Genomic DNA, 13,926 nt, shown 5'->3' with positions numbered 1-13,926 from the left:
TAATGACTGTAAAATCTAACGGAATGCAACCTTCAAATGAAATACTGTTAGCTGACTTGTGAAAATTCTTCCCTTCTTTATGAAATAAGTCTGTCCAAATGTAACATCATTTCAAGAGTTTGATTCCTCACTCAATCATTTTCTCTAGATGGCAAGATGCTTGGATTGCTTACATTCAGAAATATACATATTTTCTTTTCTAAATGTCATTGTTCCCCTCACACTGCAAATTATAAGGTTTTTAACAATAGCTACGTCAGTAATTGACTCCAGCTGATTTTTCCATTCTATTCAGTCCACAGTCAGTGAGTTGTCAGAAAATGATAACCCAGTGTCTGAGAATTCAGAACCAGAACCCCAGGCTAAGAATACCGGCTAAGCCGTTCAGGACAGTGAGACGTCTTCACCTGGAGAGTAGTGAGCCTGTGGAATTCTGTACCACCAAACTGTTGAGGCCAAATTTTGAATATTTTCCAAGTTAGATACCTTTCTTTAGGTTAAAGGGATCAAAGGGTATGGGAAGGGAACAGGAACAGGAGTTGGATTGTATTGAATGGTGGAGCAGGCTCAATGGGCTCCTGTTTTCTACGCTTGTCTTTCAAAGTAGTGATTCTTAAAACCAAGATTTATCATAACTGGCCACACAGGATTCAAAGTATCCCTTAATCATCTTTCCTTCACATAAAGTTTAGAAGTATTTAGTACATCCAATTGTCTGAGCTGGTTGGCCAATAGAAATAGCTGCAAGAGCATTCCCCAATTCTTAATTACTGTTTCTTCCAGGTTACTTTGTCCTTACTGTTCCGGCTGGCCTTTGAGCCCACTGCGTCACACAATGTGATCATGGCTGATTATCCAAGTGAGCTGCTTCATCTTGGATGGTGTCAGTTTCTTGTGTTGAAGATGTACCCATCTAGGGAAGTGGGGAGTATTCTGTCACAGTCCTGACTTGTGCCTAGTAAATGGTGGACAGGCTTTGGACAATCAGGACAGTTACTCACCACTTATTCCTAGCCTCTGACCTGTTCTTGTCATCACTATTTATATAGCTAGTCCAGTTCCATTTCTAGTAGAGCTAACCTCCAGGGTAATGAACGTAATTTGCATTTGTCGAAGAGTGTGGTGCTGGAAAATGACAGCAGGTCTGGCAGCATCCGAGAAGCAGGAGAGTCGATGGTTCCTGCCGAAATATTAATCAGGAATGAGGCTCTTTTTGGGCTTGTGCGCAAAGCATTGACTCTCCTGCTCCTCAGATGCTGCCTGACCTGCCGTGCTTTTCCAGTACCACACTCTTTGACTCCGATCTCCAGCATCTACAGTGCTCACTTTCTCCTATAATTTACATTTGTGTCCATTTTACTCATGTCCCTCAGCACCTTGTAACAGTTTTCCACAGTTTATGCAGCACCCTCCTAGCAGTTGTTTTTACAAGTAATTACAATGGTTCACTGTGGTTAGCCTTCTCTTTGCACAACTGTCAACAATTTGGTAGCTTGCCACCATTTTTTCACTTCATTTCTAATGTAGAAAGAGGTGGCTAAGTGGTTAGTGCTGCCTCACAGCGCCAGAGATCCAGGTTCAATTCCAGTCTCTGGCAACTCTGTGTGGAGTTTGCACATTCTTCCCGTGTCTGCGTGGGTTTTGAGTGCTCCAGTTTCCTCCCACAATCCAAAGATATGCAGGTTGGGTGACTTGACCATGCTAAATTGCCCATAGTGTTCAGGAACATGTAGGTTAGGGATGTTAATCAAGGATAAATGTAGAGTAACAGGGTATTGGAATGGGTCTGAGTGGGTTACTTTTCGAAGGGTCGGTGTGGACTTGGGCCAAATGGTCTGTTTCCACATTGTAGGGATTCTATTCTATGAAATCAGCACAAACCACACTTCATTGAAGATATGATAGTTAGAAATATAATGAGCTAGGTATCCATCTTTTTAAAAAGTATTTCCTTAATCTATTTAAATCTGATTATCAAGCACAGATGTAACATATATTTAGCCAAATCTTGACAATCTCTGCAATAAATTCACAATTGTTTATTCACTTGAGACACTGGTGTCACTGGGCTAGCATATACTGCCTATCCCTGGCTGTCCTTGAGAAGGTGGGGCTGAGCTGCCAGTTTGAGCCACTGCAGTCTGTGCTGTAGGTAGACTCCACTGCCCTTAGGGAGGGAATTCCAAGATTTTGACCAAGTGACAGTGAAGGAATGGTGATATACTTGAGTCAGGATGGTGAGTGGATTGGAGGGGAACTTGCAGGGGGTGGTGTTCCCATTACCTGTTGCCTGTTAATGTTTTGACTCAAATGACTCTTCCTCCGATCCTTTTCTGATTTCTCTCCACAGATGCTGCCAGACCGGAGCTGTTCCAGCAGTTTCTGATTTACAGCATCTGCAGTTATTGGTTTTTCCAATTTTTCTATTTCCCACCAATGTTCTGTTTTCCCTGTTTGTGCAGGGGGATTAGTGTTTCAGTTTATAAGACAATTCTTTCTGCTTGCTTCTAAGTAATTAGACTCCAGGTACAGGTAATAACTCTTGTTAGTACAGCCTGGTCCATAATTTCTATCAACCTTGGTCTCAAAGTTGGGTGACTCAGGATACAGAGTATCATTTTCAAAAAAAAACTTTAACATTTGCGACAACTTCAGGAATAGCAAAGTTCTATTTACAGTACACTTCCCTGGGGATTGTAACAGAAGTTATGGAGGAAAGGTCAGATTGTTCAGAGGCTTCATTTTTGCTCTGCCAGATGAATCTTTATAGTCTAATGACCAGCATTCTGAATAATCTCTCCAATAAACTATTTATGGTTAAAACATCAGGTACCAACTTGTTTTGCTGTCTATGCACAATTTTTATCAGTCATCTCTAATTCATGCAGCAGACTGGAAATTATTTGCCCTCATTCCTGACTGATTGCTAAGAATCACCCTGAGCTTGTTACACTAATTCTCCTTGACATCTCCCTGTATGGTGACAAACTTCAAACAAATCAACAAAATTATTCAATCCATATCTTAGCCCAGTCAGCCATATTTCACACTATAGCAAACCTAAAGCATCTTGGAATGAACAAATTTTAAAAATGCAAAAGTTAATCCATGAGGTGAATCTGTGGTGGTTAATTCTCCATACAAGTCAATAAGATTTAAATAGGCAGTTTAACTTAATGTTTCTTTAAACAATCTCAACCTTTTCAAAGTGGCTAAACAAAATTCTGTCTAATACTCTGTCCCAACTCTGCCTGGCTCTGTTCCACCTTTCTCCGTATAGAAACCTTTACAGCCTCCGTTATGCAAGTAAATGTTGTACAACAGTGAAATGCAAACAAATGTTTCATTCGAGGTATTCGTCCTTTATCCTGTCTATAGGAACCTGTTTGCACACTCGTCTGCTCTCAAGCCTTAGTAGTGTGAGGTTCCTTTCTGGTCACATGGATCCTGAAGTTCAAGGATCATGCAGCTGAAATGTGCCTTGCACTACCAGCCATCTGACTTCTGTTGGAATCCTTTATAAAATTGTATTTGATTCCTGCTGCAAAACAGAATACTAATCCAACATGTGCATATTTCAGACAATATTTTTAAAATATACAATGCCTAAAATGTTCCAGTCTAACAGAGAAGGTAGTTTATCATATGACCACAGCTGGTATGCCCTGCTGGGTGGGTGTCTGAGTATGGGTTTGTTATGATACCCCATGCCCAAACTAATGGTCATTATACTATGACTACACATGCAAATGAGTCATTTGGGTGAAAGCTGCCAGAACATGTAGAAATGTACATTGCATTCAGGAAAGGAAATTAGAGCATAATTATAGCAGGAAATGCTTTTTCTCTTTCGTGTTTTTGCTTGCTGACTTAGTAATTTGACTTCGTTTGGGTTTCTAAACAAATTGGATTGGACTTAATTTTTATGCATGAAGCCTCTGATCTGACAAGTTCATACCAAAACCTGCCAAGTTTTATCTTGCTTTCTTTCTTTCTCTTGAAGTCTTTGATAATGCCTTGAGTTAGGAAGTTATATGCCTCAGAACTAACCCATCTGACTGAACTTCTGTTTTTCTGTGGCCAAGTTACCAAATACAGATGTTTTTTTTTATTGCATACTGATTCTGAACCACCTTTAGTTTGTCTGTTAGATCACATGGTTTTACTACAGAGACAGACTTTTCAATGTGTGCATTCTCCTTTATCCATTCTACTAATTACCTCCTCCATGCCAGTCAATTTAGTCAAACATGACTTCCCTTTCAGAAATCCATGTTGACTTAGATCAAATATAGCATTCTTTCTTCCACTCCCCATCCCGTAAGATTCCTATTGCATAATATTCAGACTGCTTTGAGCAATGTTGTAGTCTGACTTCCTCCAATTTTATCCACCACCCCTTAATGCTGACTCATAGGCTGTCATCTGAAATGTGAAGTGTAGCATAATACATGATTGAAAAATATAAGCAATAAGGACAGAATCCCCTGGTCCTCACCTTCCACCCCACCAATCTCTGGATACAACTCATCATCATCTGCTATTTCTGCCACCTACAAACCAACCCCACCACTAAAGATATTTGTCCCTCCCCACCCCTATCAACATTCCAGAAAGACCAATCCCTCCCTGACTCCCTTGTTAGGTCCACAGCCCTCACCAACCCACCCTTCACTCCTGGCACCTTCCCTTGCACCATTCCCACCTCCTTAGGACCCAAAGGATCCTTTCACATCTGACAGATTTACCTCTACTTTCACACATCATCTAATGAGTCTGTTGCTCTTGATGTGGTCTCCTCTGCATTGGGGAGACAGCATGCCAACTTGTAGAAGGTTTCAGAGAACAACTCTGGGACATGCACCAAATAATCCTATGGGACCTGTGGCCGAGCACTTCAACTCCCCCTCCCACTCTGCCAAGACCTGGGTCACCTCCATCACTGAACTCTAGCCACCTGACGCCTGGAGGAAGAACGCCTCCTCTTCCACCCTGGGGCCCTCCAACCACATGGGATCAATGTCGATTTCACGAGTTTCTTAATTTCTTCTCCCCCATCTAATCCCAGATCCAACCCTCCAACTTGGCACTGTCCATCTTCCTTCCCACCTATCCACTCCACCCTCCTTTCTGACCTATCACTATCACCCCCTACCTCCATCCACCTACAGCATTCCCAGCTACTTGCTCCCCCAGCACCACCATCTCCCATTTTATCTCTTGGCCCCCTTGGGCCACCCCCTTATTCCTGATGAAGAGCTTAAACATTGACTCTGCTGCCTGACCGGCTCTGTTTCCAGCACCACACCTTTTTGATTTGTTGGCCATGAGTTCAGTTAACCATCATTTTGTCCCAGAGAAGCTTAATTCCCCCCCCCCCCCCCCCCCTTCAAAAACTGATGAAATAAACAGAACAAAAGGTGTTTTCATTGAGTTCATCTTCTCAATTTGGGCTTTATTGTCTTAATGCTTTCATCATGTGCTTTCCCCTCCTGCCTGTTTTCACAACTAGTTTTCTACATGGTTACGTCAAAGGAAATCCAACTTGGCCACAAAGAAAAGGTGCTGGAGGAAATAATGGGACTGAAAGCTGATAAACCCCCAGTTCCTGGTATTTGACCTCCCCAGGTTACTAAAGCAGCTGGCCATGAGAATTGTATTTCAGCTGTCATCTTCCCAAATATTGTAGATTCTGAAACCAGCCCAGCAGACTGGAGGGTGGCAAATGTAAGTCATCAGTGCTCTCTCTTACAGAACGGGAGGGAATAGAAATTAGATTAGGTAGCCTAATGTCAAAACTAGGAAAATTATTATCTATTACAAATGACAGGCTATTTAAGCCATCAATTGGATTAGACAAAGTCAACATGGATTTCTGAAAGGGAGATTTGGAGGTGCTGGTGTTGGACTGGGGTGTACAAAGTTTAAAAATCACACCACACCAGGTTGTAGTCCAATAGGTATAATTGGAAGCACTAGCTTTTGGAGCGCCGCTCCTTCATCAGGTGGTCATGGAGGGCACAATTGTAAGACAGAATTTATAGCAAAAGTTTACAGTGTGATGTAACTGAAATTATACATTGAAAAATACCTTGATTGTTTGTTGAGTCTTTCATCTGTTCAAACACTGTGATAGTTTCACTTTTTTGTAAATCACAACTTTTTTTTTAAAGTTAGTTTACCTGAGAATGTGACTTTAAAAAAAATGTTTTGTGATTTACATATGAAAAATGGTGTAGTGTGATTTTTAACTTCTGAAAGGGAAGTCTTGTTTGACTAAGTTGACTAGAGCGGAGGATGTGATTAGCAGTATAGATAAAGGAGAGTCACTTGATGCGGATGTTGATTAAAGTATCTCAAGAGGCCAATGTGCAAGGCTTGGGATTGAGGAGTTGTACTGGCATGCTTAGCAGACAGGAAACTGGTAATATGATGTGTACTGTACCTTAAGAGTTAAAAGTTAGCAGAACTACCTGACAGCACCAAATGTTCTGAACAAGATATAATGTAACCTTTTTGTCCCAGTAGCTAGGGTAGCTGGTTGCCTAGAAATGACACGATAAATTCAAATTAGGCCAATCAGTTTAAATTATACCCTGAAAAATACCAAACTCCAAGTTTGAATTGAGTATATTGACAATATTAAAAGCCAATGACACAATCCAATGCTTTGGTAGTATAAGACCGGGGAAAATTGAACAGTTGGGAGGAGAACTGCCCAGCTACCAGCATGAAAAGACTACCTGAAAAAAGCTCTTAAAGGTACCTTTATCGATCAGCAACTTGTGAAACAGAAATCCATAATAAGAAAAGACAGGAAAATGTAAGGAGAAGATTCGACATCTGGCTGGTTTTGAAAATTTGAATTTTTGGTAAATCTTAATTGGGGGTTTTATTGGACTAGTATTATAGAGAAAGTAAAAGGTTGGAGGAAGGAGTTGAAATTGTTAGCTAATTATTGTTATACTTTGAGAAATTTAATTTTTACTTTAAATATTTCTTGGCCCCTCATTTTCACAGATTACTGCACAGGATAAATCTTGTGTTGCTGGATTAAATTAAGCAGGAGGGTTTACCCCATGATGTAACACAGGAGGTATAAAGTTTTATACTTTGGTGTGGAAGACCGTGACAAGGGAGGGGGACTGTAGGAATTGATGCTTGATCCCTAGCTATTCACAATGTCTGCATCAGCAATAAGTGGATCAAATGTAATTTTTGCAAGTTTGTTGATGACATGAAGCTGGGTAGGATTGAATGTGTGCAAAGGGGTTGAGTGGCTAAAGATGTGGGCGATGCAATATAAGTGTGAAATAATCCACTTCAATGGGAACAATAGAATGGCGCATTATTTAAATGAAAGATCAGGAAATGTAGATGTACAACAGATCTGGGTGTCTTTGTATACCAGTCACTGAAAGGTAAGCATGCACATGCAGCATGCAGTTAGATAAATGCAAAGTTAGCCATTGATGCAAATTTGAGTACAGGTAGCAATGATATCTTGCTGCAACTGAGCAGGGATTTGGTGAGACCATGTCTGGAGTACTGTGCACACAAATGTCATTGCCAAACAAGTATGCACCAGACTGATTGCTGGGATAGCAGGATTGTTGTATGAAGAGTGATTGAATTGACTGAAACTGTATTCACTGGAGTTTAAAAGAACAAGGGATCGGATTGAAACTTTTAAAATTCTGAAACCCCATGGACAGACTAGCTGTAGGGTGGATGTTTCCCTGGGTCAGGGCCTCGGGAAGAAGGCTATTTTAGGACTGATTGGGAGAGATTTCTCCACTCTTGTGAATGTGTGGTATTCTTAACTTCCACTCAGCAGAGTGGTAAAGTCACCTGAACGTATTTAAGAAATATCTTACTAGATAGTAAAGGTGGCAAGGTGTATGGGGGGAGAGCAGGAAGAGTCATGAGTGCATTAACTGATGGAACAGGCTTGATCAGCTGAATATCCTTTGTTCTTATTTTCTATGCTTCAATCTATCTTCTGAACTTGTGATTTGCATATCTTCCTACTTTTGTTCTGATCAGCAGCTGCCATTTCAAGCCAAATGGGGAAGTCTAGTGTTGACCTGATTAATGCTTGATTGAATCCTATTAGTGCAGGAAGTCAAGTTAATTTGTAAGTAAAAAGTCCTACAACACGCATGCACCTGTTTGTCACACTTTAGCCAGAGCACCTCTGCTCTTATGATTAGAGAAATTGCATTTGTTTTTACTTTGAATTTGGTATTCTTAAGTGACAGTCACAGCAGGTAACTAGTTTCTCACTGAAATGTAGGGGGGGGGGGAGAAATCTACTGAATACCCTGATTCTACACTACCTTTTCTGCATGTTGTATGTGCACTGTATCTCAAAGGGCAATTTGACCCAGTCCAACATTCCCTGGCCTTCTCCATGTAGCCCTGTTTTCATTTTGTTACACAATCCTTTCTCCAGCACCCTGATGATCCCTGCATCCAGCGCACACACACCCGGTCATCCTAACTTGCTGCATGAAAGTTTCTCCTCTTTTCTCCATTGCTTTTACATCTTGTCCACTCTGCCCATTTCATTTTGCCTCTTTTGTGGTTTTCTTTTCTATCGTCTTGGCCTCAGATACCTGACCCCCAGAGTGGGGCGCCAGTGACCAGGTGCTTGGAGCAGAGTGTGGCTTCACCTTTGTAATTGTCGCCAGCTCATTTCTTTCTTGTGGGATTGTAGAGTTCAATTTTGCCGCCTTGGACAGGTGTTGCAGTACTCTGCTTTTAAAAACAAATCCTGTTTCTCTTGTTTAAATCTTGGAATTAAGAATTTGAAAATAAATCCATCTATTTTAATGTTGCATGTGGTGGTGAAATGTGTCAAATTTTATTTGTATGAATATAACTTTATTGAGTCTTGTTTTTAAGATCAGTTCTTTGGTTTGAGTTTTGTTTTTGTAAAAATAAAAGATTAATTCTTTTAGGTGAGTGGAGCAGTCGCCTAATCACATTTATGTTGGAGCAGGATACTCTGAAGGCTTGCTGGAAGTTTTGAGCTTTGCTGGGTTTACAATAGGGAGTGTAAACATTGAAATCATTTAGCTTGTTTTTGGTTCAGGATGGTCAGCATTGATGTTAGTTTAGAAAATTTGAATGATTTGGAGCAGTTTCAAGGAAACCTTACTGGCCTCAAGCACAATTTTTCTTTAAAACAAAGGACTTTGAGGTGACTGTGTGCTTTTGAAACTATTCCAATGTAAAATGTTTAGTTTGTGCAACAGGAATGTTTGGTTAGAAATCTGAAAGTTATTCAAAAACTGGGAAAGTATAACTTAGGCTGGGAATCTTCATGTAAGAAGACTTCACAGTTCACTGGAAAACACTGAAGCAACTCTGTGAACTTGAGAGCAGTCATTCCTTTGATTTGAATCACTATAAAGTGGTGCTATTGGAGTAAATTGCAACTTTCATTAGCCATTTTAGGTTTTTTGTTTTAAAAATTGGTCATACTTAAATATACTAGGAGAAAGTGAGGACCGCAGATGCTGGAGATCAGAGTCAAGAGTGTGGTGCTGGAAAAGCACAGCAGGTCAGGCAGCATCCGAGGAGCAGAAGAGTTGACATATTGGGCAAAAGCCATTTGTCAGGCTCTTCCTGATTTTGAGTTGTAAGTAACTGGAGTTGGCCTCTTGTGTACTTAAAATGTACCCACAGCAGAATCTTCACTGAAATGGGAAGCATTTTGGGAACAGTTGAATTAACGCAGTTGTGGTTTAACACAGGTTGTGGGCAGAGAAATCCTGCTCCACTTGATTGAATACCTGGTTGAAATGTATGATAAAGATACCATGATAACCAATCTAATAAACAATGTTCGGATTCACATCATGCCATCCATGAACCCAGATGGATTTGAAATCACTCAACGTGAAAAACCAGATTGCTCTTCATCTGAAGGCAGGTAAGAAAAATCTTTACACTCTCTCAAACTGTTGAAAATTATTTTGTGTCCACATGTTTCCTTTTTTAAACTTGCAGCCAGCATTTAATGCCCATTCCTAATTACCTTGGAGGTTAACTCACCACTTTCGCTTATTCAGCTGCGGCCCATGTGTTGATTTACAGTGCTGTTGGGGTGGAAGTTCGTGGGCCTTCTTTGTGATAGAGAAGGAAGAATGATTTGGTTCAACTTCAAATAGAGGATGGATTAGAGGGGATCTTGCAGTGTTCCAACAGGTCGTCTGCTCTTTCCTTTAGGCAGTGGAACTCACAGGTTTAGAAGGTGCTATCAAGGGAGTTAACAAATATGCACATAACCAAAGGAGTTTAGAAAGATACCTTTTTAAAAATCTGCTTATTTAATAGATATCGTTGCCAAAGGGGGAAGTGCAGCAAATATTCACTAGATTGACTTCTGGGGTGGTTGCAGGATCTCTCATTAGAGTTTGAGCTGCTAACTGCTCTGTTCTGAAGACGGTTCACTGGATTTGAATCATCAACTCTGTTTCTCTCACCACAGATGCTGCCCAACATGCTGAGTTTCTCCAATTTGTTTTTGTTTGGTTCAGATCGCTGGCATCCACAATTCAGTTTTATTTGTATATGAGATTGAGTTGTCAAGGACCATCATCCTTGGAGTGAAGAATAAGATGGTATCTCACTGAAATATATGTAAAACTGAGGACCAGGTGAATTTGTGTCTGTGTGTGTCTGTGTGTGTCTGTGTGTGTCTGTGTGTGTCTGTGTGTGTCTGTGTGTGCTGTGTGTGTCTGTGTGTGTCTGTGTGTGTCTGTGTGTGTCTGTGTGTGGACAGTGAACCACTATGGGGCAGGACTATGGGAATTGGAAATCTGAGTCCATATTTTCTCATCTGGATTCTCTACCAAATCTTCCTGTTTCTTCCTAAGAGCTTCAACTGCATTAGGAAAGAATTGAAACCTTTCTGGAGGTTTTTGTCTATTTTCTGGACAGTGCAAGATTGAGAGAGTAGGTCATTGAAGACACAAGGGGCACCCTAGCTCCAAACTTTCAGCAGAAAGGCTTCAGCATGCACATTAGAGAATCGGTTCATCTTCAGTCACTACAGTGACTCTGCCAGGATGGGATTTGAAACAATGCATGAAATCTTCTCAATTGTTTAATGACACCAACAACGAAAATTCACTTGGAGAAAATGTAGTCTGATCAGGAAAATGAGATACTGAATATCAATGGGAAAACTCGTGGTTTTAATGGATCTCGTGAGTTATAGTCAGAGGTTTACAGCTTAGGAAAAGATCCTACAGTCCATTGAGTCAGGGTCAGTCGAAAACAATGACTTCATGATTCAAATCCTTTTTTCTAGCACTTGGCCCATTACCTTTGTGTGGCCTGATGTCAACTGTACATTTGAATATTACTTCAATCTTCTGCTGACCCTCATTAGGGGTGGGCAAGGTGGCTCAGTGGTCAGCACTGCTGTCTCTCAGCACCAGGGGAACACCGGTTCGATTCCAGTCTCAGGCGACTGTCTGTGTGGAGTTTGTACATTCTTCCCATGTCTGCATGGGTTTCCCCTGGATGCTCCAGTTTCTTCCCACAGTCCAAAGATGTGCAGGTTAGGTGAATTGGCCATGTTCAATGGGTAGAAAATTGAGGGTCAGTGTGGACTTATTGGGCCAAATGGCCTGTTTGCACACTGTCTGGATTCTATGAATATGACTAGCATAACATTTATCCACATGTGCCCCCACCTTAATCATACCTTCTTTCCACTTCTATGATTGCAATTTCCTATTCTCTTCCACAAGTTGAAAACCGTGACATGGATGTCTGAGCAGGTGCTTGGGAGCTGCAGCTCCAGCGTTGGCCAGTATCTCTGGGCATGCTCCATGGGCTGGGGCTGCCTGGATTCTTCATCCACAGGTTGGCATTGGACAGACAGCAACCTCACCATTACTGTGGCATGTCTCGGACTCTCTCTCAAACAGTACCTTGGAGCTCAGTGACACCACTGTGTAGTCCTGCAGCCAGGAACGAGCTCCCATCTCCCAGATCACATCAGTGTATCCTAGAGCTTTTTGCTTGTTCTCTCAGCACTCACTCACCATCTAATTTGCGTCCTACTGCAACACTCCTGATCTTTGAAACATTAACTCTGTCTCTCTCTACAGATGCTGCCACAGCTGCTGAGTTTCTCCAACTTCTGCTTTTGTCTCCTTGCCTTCTCTTGTTCTTACATTGCTTCAATCAGAACTTACAGCTTCAGTCCTGCTGTCCAACAAAATAGGTGCAAGAGTAGGTCATTCGGCCCTTCAAGCCTGCACCACCATTCAAAGCCATCCACCACCATGACTGATCATACAATTCGAAGTAAGCCATTCTGCTTTCTCTCTGTATCCCACGATCCCTTCGGCAACAACGACACCCACTTCCTCTAGAATATATCTAATGAACTGGCCCTAGCAGTCAGAATTCCACAGGTTCACAACTGAGTGAAGAAATTCTTCCTCAACTTAGTCCTGAATGGCTTACCCCCCTTTTATTCTTAGACTGTGATCCCTAGTTCTAGACTTCCCCCATCCCCCCACATCAGGAACATTCTTCCCACATCTAGCCTGTCCAATCCCATCAGGATTTTGACTCTGAGATCTCCACTCACTCTTCTAAATTCCAGGTATTTGGTTTCCAGCATCTGCAATCATTGTTTTTACCTTCAAAATTCCAGGTAGTACAAGCCTAGGTGATCGAGTCTTTCCTCATGTCATTTCTGCTGTCTCTGGAAACAGTCTGGTGAACCTTCGCTGGCCTCTCTCAATAGCAAGAATGTCCTTCCTCAGACTTAGTCTCAGACTAAGGATCAGTGCTTGGTTAAGTCCAGGGGGCTGTTGTCAGTTGGGTGGGTCCTGCAGCAGTCAGTAAAGGACCATACAAGAAGCAGGAAAATCGATGTTTCGGGCAAAAGCCCTTCATCAGGAAGGGCTTTTGCCTGAAATGTCGATTTTTCCTGCTCCTCGGATGCTGCCTGACCTCCTGTGCTTTTCCAGCACCATTCTGATCTAAACTCTGGTTTACAGCATCTGCAGTCCTTACTTTTGCCTATTCAGTAAGGGACATCTGTCCAGAAGGTTTAGAAACGGCCTGTTGGCTACTTGAGCAGTCCTGCTTGGCCGTTCCATATTGTTACAGGCCAGTGAGTGGGCCTGTTCTTGGGTCCAGGGATTAGTTCAACATCAGGAGGTGTTAGCCAGACAAGACTTATACACTTAATGGTGAGGTCCTAGGGAGTGTTGATGAACAAAGAGACCTTGGAGTGCAGGTTCATAGCTCCTTGAAAGTGGAGTCGCAAGTAGATAGGATATTGAAGGTTGAAAATGTGTTGCTGGAAAAGCGCAGCAGTTCAGGCAGCATCCAAGGAACAGGAGAATCGACGTTTCGGGCATAAGCCCATCCTGAAGGGCTTATGCCTGAAACGTCGATTCTCCTGTTCCTTGGATGCTGCCTGAACTGCTGCGCTTTTCCAGCAACACATTTTCAGCTCTGATCTCCAGCAACTGCAGTCCTCACTTTCTCCTCCAGGATAATGAAGGTGTTTGGTATGCTTTCCTTTATTGGTCAGAGCATTAAGTACAGGAGTTGGAAGATCATGTTGCAACTGTACAGGACATTGGTTAGGTAAAAACAATGACTGCAGATGCTGGAAACCAGATTCTGGATTAGTGGTGCTGGAAGAGCACAGCAGTTCAGGCAGCATCCAAGGAGCAGCGAAATCGACGTTCGGGCAAAAGCCCTTCACCAGGAATAAAGGCAGTGAGCCTGAAGCGTGGAGAGATAAGCTAGAGGAGGTGGGGATGGGGAGAAAGTAGCAGAGTACAATGGGTGAGTGGGGGAGGGGATGAAGGTGATAGGTCAGGGAGGAGAGGCTGGAGTGGATAGGTGGAAAAGGAGATAGGCAGGTAGGACAAGTCC

General features: G+C 42.1%; 1 protein-coding gene across 3 annotated transcripts in view; it reads left to right on the top strand.

The window, feature by feature from the left end:
* Nucleotides 1–13,926, top strand: part of LOC122559327 (carboxypeptidase M-like) — an 80,938-nt gene that overhangs the window by 36,430 nt on the left and 30,582 nt on the right. For all 3 annotated transcript variants that reach the window (XM_043708707.1, XM_043708708.1, XM_043708706.1), the window contains one exon: nt 9,762–9,940. In XM_043708707.1, the coding sequence (XP_043564642.1) occupies nt 9,762–9,940 (179 nt within the window). The remainder of the gene's footprint in view (nt 1–9,761; nt 9,941–13,926) is intronic.

This window comes from Chiloscyllium plagiosum, chromosome 19 (genome assembly GCF_004010195.1).
Source record: "Chiloscyllium plagiosum isolate BGI_BamShark_2017 chromosome 19, ASM401019v2, whole genome shotgun sequence".
Classification (NCBI taxonomy): Eukaryota; Metazoa; Chordata; class Chondrichthyes; order Orectolobiformes; family Hemiscylliidae; genus Chiloscyllium; species Chiloscyllium plagiosum.
Note: the sequence above shows the minus strand (reverse complement) of the source record. Positions and strands in the feature narration are given on the sequence as shown.